Genomic DNA, 7282 nt, shown 5'->3' with positions numbered 1-7282 from the left:
CTATTCAATGAAGAATTAAACATACTTTAAACCATTAATGTTAATTATGAATTTATATATTGTTGTACATTCAATGTATATATTTGTGTTTGCTACCTTGGTATAATCCCTCACCAAAAGGAGGGGTATAAATCCATTAAATAAATAAACATCCTTATGTACACTAAATATTCAATTAGATTGTGTTATGTGTGTTTGCATAAATAATTTATTTATTTCATAAAATTTATACACCACTTGATTGTAAAAATCCTCAGAAAGGTTTGCAAAATGTCAAAGCTGTTTTTCAAAAAGAAATAGGAAGTACTTGGCAATGCTATTCAGGGCCATATCATCATAGTCAAAATAGTAGAACAAGCTGAGGTACACATAGGAGACATAGAGCTCCAGATCGATCTGCCAGTTGACGGTGACTTTGCAGTTGTGGCACACCTGGGAACGATGCAAAGCAATGGCAGAGTAGCTGTGGTGGTGTGGCTGGTCTTTCAACAAAATGCTCAGGGAGTCTACCTTGGGGAACAATGTGGTCTATGATGAAGTGAAGGGTGGAGGCATGCATTTTCCCACTCTGGAGACATTGGGGGACCTCCAAGAACAAATTTAGAAGGGCATAAGCATGCACAGGAAGACAAGAAGTAGTAGAAGTTCGTTTATGTAGACCCTTATGTTAGCAGATCCATATAGTTAGACAACAACCAATTGATGGATTCAGATTTAGTTTTATTTGGTCCCATTGAAATCAATATGAAACATCCATGTGACACTCATATCCATACCTAAAGAAAATGACTATATTAATTTCTATATTAGTAAACTAAAAACAAATTTATTTGAAGATGTTTTCAACCTTAACATATTTGACAAAACAGCCTTGATCTCTTTATTTCTTATGCTGTAAATCAGTGGGTTCAGCAAAGGTGGGACCACAGAATATATCACAGTAAAAAACAAATTTAAATGTGTTGCTGTATTAGTCATGGGACTCAAATAGGAAACCAAGCCTGTGACCATAAATGTGGAGAATACCATGAGATGTGGAAGGCAGGTAGAGAAGGCCTTTTGTCTTCCCTGTGCAGATGTCATCCTTAACACCGCACTAAAAATCTGTACATATGTCACAAGAACAAATATAAAGCAGCCTACCCCAAAGAGACAAAACAAGAGCAGAACTCCAGTTTCAATCTGATTTTTCTTAGAACAGGAAAGCTTTACTAACTGTGGGATTTCACAGAAAAACTGATTGACAACATTGGAGCAGAAAGGAGTTGCAAAAGTGCTGACAGTGTGCAAACCTGCATAAAGAAACCCAGTGACGCATGAAGTAAAAATCATTTCAGAGCAGGCTCGCCTGTTCATCACCATGTGATATTGCAGTGGGTTGCAAATAGCAACATACCGATCATAGGCCATGACTATGAGGAGGAAAAAATCAGTAGATATGAAGAAGGTGAAGAATAGGACTTGAGCAACGCATCCGGAATAAGAAATGTGCCTAGAATTCATGAGTGAATTGGCCATGGATTTGGGAATAATGACTGAAACTTGGCCCAGGTCCTGCATGGCTAAGTTCATTAGAAAGAGGTACATTGGGGTGTGCAGACGATGGTCAAAGGCTACTACAGAGATGATGAGAAGATTCCCTGTTACAATTGCCAAGTACAATACCAGGAATATTACAAAGTGTATTATCTGAAATTCCCAAACTTTTGAGAATTCCAGGAGTAGAAACTCTGAAACAAAGGATTGGTTAGCTATAGTTTGGTCTTTGCTTTGGTCCATGCTTTCTGCAAAAAGAAACAGAAGTACAAAGTTTTAATGACAGCAGAATATTCTAGTAATATAACACTTCAGCCTGGAGAATTTAACATTTCATACTCCTGGAGGTGGACTCCATTGTCTCCAAGACAGATGGATGCCAAACCCCCCCCCCCAAAAAAAAAAAATATATATAATATGGTGCATTGGAGTCCCCGATCTGGACCTTGTGTAGAGTAGAGAAGAATTTGCTCTCCAACATAAGAATGAGTTTCAAATTTTTACTGGAAACAGTCTTAAAATAGTTGCAAAACAAAAGTTGCAATTACAAAATAACACATTGCTCTTGCCTGCACCATGAGTTGCGAAGGACATCAGCAGCCTTCAGAGCTCCCATGGATGTAACTTCAGCATTTTGGGTGATGTAAAATAACATCTGAAGAATTTTGAGGGAGATATGTAACAAACTCAACTGTAAGACAAGAAACAATGCCTAGGTGGAGTTTCCAAAAAGTTTCCACAAAAGTTATAGTACTGGATAGATATTTTGGGTGTGGGATTAGAACAGCTAAGGATGTCTACTAAATACCAGCTTGAAATGTAGCTAGGTCACTCTTCACAACTTGGATCAAATGTGGTTTGGGAGGAAATGCAGCAGTTCTTAAAAAATGACCAGAGACATGTGGCTTGTGGCTTATGCTGTGTGTATACCACTTCTCAAACCAGTGATAGGAGCACACAGAGAAATGGGGACTGTGCACACAGCCTAACCCTGCACACCAAAGGATTTTAAGCTTTCTCCTGTTGAATATCAGCACCTACTATCCCCCACAGGATGCCATTTTTGAGGGGGACAATATCAGAAGGGAACAAAAGTACACTGGGAAAAATACTATATAAATAAGCGCTTAAAGAATTGTGAGAGAAAAATTGGAAGAGTGAGGGTAAAAGACCTAAACACATTGAAAGTGGTTCTTACAACTCACTGACATACAGTCCTGTCCTACTTATGTTCAATTTGGATGTAATTTTCAGTTAAGAGTGCATGGGGCTGCAGCTGAATAGATCCACAATGTAATAAAATCTGTTACATGAGAACCAGGCACTTTGAAAATAAAAAGAAAGTTAATGATTTTTTCAGATGCAGCAGGTAATAAGTATTCTGCAATCAAAGCATCAGAGAAGCCACAGTATATTATGAAAGGAGCACAAACTCTCTTTCCTCCTCTGAAATTTCACTAGCTTAGTTAAAACCTTTCAATTTCCCAATACATATGGAAACTGTCAAATAAATTTTGGAAGGCTTGCAAAAACTCATTCAATCTTTCCTTAAGTTCCTCTTCCTACTTTCCTCAGATGTTTTGCCACTGAAGAAAACCCCAAAATCACTTCAGTTTGAAATGTTAAAGGCAGCTCTTGCTTTATTGATTGTGGTTCTGCATTATAGCCAACACAACACCCTGTTTTTAAAACTTAAAGAACTCATTTTTTGTGTATGTGTGTGTGAAGAATAAAAAAGGATTCCCACGCCCAGGAAAAAATCTCACATTCATCAAGATTTTCTTATAAACAAACTTCAACATTTTCCAACTCAGGACCTGCTTTTAACCCACACATAAAGTTGAGAACAATTGATTAATCCTGTACTATACATTTGCATGGTGGTGGTGCTCCTGTTGCAGCCTATACTGAATCGGGCCATGACCTATTAGTTGGCAACCAGTGATTTAATGGATATACATGTGAGATCCATTAAGTAACTCATATGGTGTTAGGTAAGGTTTGAACTATATGAATTAATTTAGTAATATTTTTCTCTTACCTTCAGATGTGCTTTCTCCTCTAAGGACTTCAGCTGTCTGTGCATTTGGAAAGTCCTCCATAAAAGCATATGAAACCCAACCAGTCATTGATGGCCAAAAAGATATATTCAGCAAGGGGAGGAGGGTGCAGTAATATCTGGTTTGTGTTCCTAGAGATTTGCTCTCTTGAGTTTAATGCATTCTTCATTAAATTGTTTTTCCATTGATACATAATTTTATGGTATTACTCCAGAATAAAGTGGTGTTATGAGCCATCAAACCTTGGAAATACACTTTTTCCCAAAAGGTTTCCACAATTTTGGCCACTAGTGTAACTATAGAGATTGTAGGAATCACTCATTTCACAACCCCCTCCAGTCTACTGGTATGCCTTGGCAAAATGTATATATATAAAAAAATAGATGCAAAGCTCCCACAGCTCTAACAGGACAGCACTTAACCCAGTGATTCCTAGGACTCTGTATATCTGTTTCACTTTAAGGACAGGCATACTCCCCCCTTCCTCCCCATTTTTGGTTCTGTAGGCTTTTAGAATACTTAGGGGATCTTTTGTTGTTTAATCAAAGTGTGCATGTATTGTAATGTGCTACTTCCTAGATTGTAACTTTGCTATCTAAAGCAGCATTTTTATATATTCTGTCACTCCTATTTTATATAATAAACCAAGCTTTCTTTGTTTCTTTGTGTGAGAACTTCTTGTGGGCATAAGATTAGGGGTTAACACACATCCATCACAAGAACGCGTCATAACTCCAGCAAAAGATCCTAAACTTCTCAGCTGTATGTAAATAATAATAATAATAATAATAATAATAATAATAATAATAATAATAATAATAATAATTTATACCCCACCCTCCCCGGGCAGAGCTGGGCTTAGGGCAGCTAACACCAGTAAAATTACAATAAAAACATAATACAGAAAAAATTAAAATACAGGTTAAAATGCAATTTAAAATGCAGCTTCATTTTAAAAGTAGTCCATAGATCCATAGTAGTCCATTAGGTGGAAGAAGATTGGAAGAAATTTAAAGACTACTTACAGAAATATTGTAAAATTAATGAATGTTAGAATGATGTTGGAATGAAGTTAAGTGGTTTTAGCAGCAATGTTATTAAGGTCTATGTAAAAATGGATTGTTAATAGATGGGAACTTGAAGTAATAATATACTAAGATTAAGGATTAAGATAAGAACAAAAAGGGAAATGATTTGCTGAATTAATTAACTGAACTGGGATGCAAAAAAGGGAGGTGTGAGGAGGTCCGGGAAACAAGTGAACGAAAGACAAGATATGGAAAAACTGGTTTGTTTTTAATTGTTATTTTATTTTTTCTGTTTTTTGTACTTTATTTTTTCTATTTTTATTTTTGTGTTTTTTTTCTTGTATTATTGTAATTTTGTTTGAAACTTTAATAAATATTATTTTTTTAAAAATAAATAAATAAAAGTAGACCATAGATCAAAACAGTAAGGGGAGGGAAACGTAAGGGTCAGACTGAGTCCAAACCAAAGGCCAGGTGGAACAGCTGAACATACATGAATGCTGGCAGTGCAAACAGACACATCATAACACCCACCCACCCACTCACAACAACAATTTGGAACACCCTCAACCCCCACCATTTCCTGCTGCTTGGCTAATCAGATTTACATCAGCCACATACCAGTCTTTTTTAAAAAAAAAATTGAGAGGAAGAATACAGTACCTAACCATTGATGCAACTAGGCTATGATGACAGAGTATGTTTATGTAAGAATGCCAACACCAAGACAGAGGAATCAGTTTCTGACCATTGGCAGAGTGTAGCTACTTCCCACCAGTGCCAGACTTTGGGATTTAAAATTTCAGTGGCACCATGTGCAATGCCAAAATTCAGCGCCCCCAACCTCTCAACTTCTGTTCTTCATCATGGCTGTGGCGTCTTCTCGGCTTGGCACCCAGTGTGGACGAACCAGTTTCACTCCCCTAATTCCGCCTCTGATCTCACTGCCTTACGGAGTGATGGCTAGGGCTGGTGTACTGAACACTCCTGATCCATGAAATCAGAGGAATGACTATGCTAGTGTTGCATGCGCTCCAGTCTCTAAGTGGTGAGAGACTCCAGGGGTGCCAAAACTGTCCCAGGTTTGGTTTCCTTGGGATGAAGTCACTGGAAATTGTGGTGTTTTCAGGATATATGGTTTTATTTTTATAAATATATACAATCTGAGCATAAGATGGGAAGAGTCACAGCATTAACACTCTGGCATACTGATATAAAAATTGGAGTTTTTGCTGCCCAACTCCCCAAGGGACTCTGAATCCCCTAAGTCCATGATTGGTCAGAGAAAAAACGGATAGAGGCTAGATCCAGTGGAAAGCAAGGTAGATATTTATTTTTTCTGTTGAAACAGAATTCTCTCCCCTCCCTGAACAAAAGTGTGCATCCTTTAAAGACTTTTGACATGGCCCAACCCCCTTAGTCCAAAGATCACCCCAATATCATCATATATACATCTTAGGAGGTGGTCTACAGCAGAAATCCTGTCTGCCAGGATATCTGATAATTTGTCGCTGATTGCATTACCTGGGCAGCCTGGCCACTGTGATGGTTTTGTGATGGTTAATATTTTAGTTCCTGTATCTAGGTCACAGGCTCACCCTATTCATACATAAATATGCCCTTAAGACAGAATTTGTAAGCAAAAAGACAGTAAGAAGGCTTTCCCCATTTGCCTCCCTTACTATAGAGGAATATTTCAGGTCATTGGGAGAGTCAAACTGATTTCAGGATTGCTCTCCTGTACTATGTCAGACACATGGTTTATATATTTAGATATGTATGCTTTTATGAATATTTCTTATATATTTGAGACCTTAGAATTCTTATAACAATACCTTGCTTCCCCATTATGTCTCTATGGGTCTGCAAAACCATAGCTTTGGTTTCAGCACAGTGAGCATTTCCAGTCTCTGTCTTTCTAGTTTTCAGTTCCCTGCCTATTCTCCTTCTTACAAGATGACCTAGTCTCCATTCGGTTGAGAGGCAAAGACTTGCACCCTACTTCTGGAAGCACCATTAGCTAGTTGTTCCTATGGAAACATGTGCAGCTCTTTAGTCATGCAAATAGGGTGTTTAACAGTGTTAGCCAGGTCTCTTATCTTAACAAAGAGACTGACATGATCCCTCTGCTCGATTCCAACATTACATACTGTATATCAAAATTACAGCCTTGTTTTGTTTGAGAACCACAAGCATCAGCTAAACAAAGCCTCCAATCCTATAGCACAAGATATTACACCTGTATAACATAGAAGAACAGAATTATATCTGTTTGCATTTTAACAGAATGAAACCTCGCATTACATCAACATCAAGGGAATTAGAAGCGAGGGCGGGGAATGGGGATCTGTGCAGATCAGGCCTACATCAAGATGTTAGAATGTTCCATTCTTATTCAGATGAATGGTGTATCACACCAATTTTAGGTGAATCCCAACACGTGTCATTAACTACTCAAACCAGATTGATGGAATGTAGAAGAAAATGTTTGAAGCTTATATTTTTATTTGAGCAATGAGTGACTGATTTTTATATTCAGTTGTAAGTTATCTCATATTTCTTTCAATATCTAAGAAAGAACCAATATTATTGTTTCAGTGTGAGATATATATATAGACTCACCCATTCATGAAAATGCACTAGATTGCTTAACCAATT

At 37.5% G+C, this 7282-nt stretch overlaps 1 protein-coding gene across 1 annotated transcript; it reads right to left on the bottom strand.

The window, feature by feature from the left end:
* Positions 1 to 801: 801 nt before the first annotated feature.
* On the bottom strand, positions 802 to 3665 carry LOC114583025 (olfactory receptor 14C36-like). Its single transcript, XM_028704370.2, has 2 exons — positions 3578 to 3665; positions 802 to 1784 (listed from the first exon to the last, which is right to left on the bottom strand). Exons 1-2 carry the CDS (start codon positions 3663 to 3665, stop codon positions 802 to 804), a joined length of 1071 nt encoding a protein of 356 aa, XP_028560203.2.
* Positions 3666 to 7282: the final 3617 nt, after the last annotated feature.

Source organism: Podarcis muralis, chromosome 13 (genome assembly GCF_964188315.1).
Source record: "Podarcis muralis chromosome 13, rPodMur119.hap1.1, whole genome shotgun sequence".
NCBI lineage: Eukaryota > Metazoa > Chordata > Lepidosauria > Squamata > Lacertidae > Podarcis > Podarcis muralis.
Note: the sequence above shows the minus strand (reverse complement) of the source record. Positions and strands in the feature narration are given on the sequence as shown.

Coding starts and splice junctions, on each gene's coding strand:
- LOC114583025 (XM_028704370.2), bottom strand. CDS start 3,665: ATGACTGGTTGGGTTTCATATGCTTTTATGGAGGACTTTCCAAATGCA. Junction 1,785..3,577: donor AGGAGAAAGCACATCTGAAG/GTAAGAGAAAAA, acceptor TTCTTTTTGCAG/AAAGCATGGACCAAAGCAAA.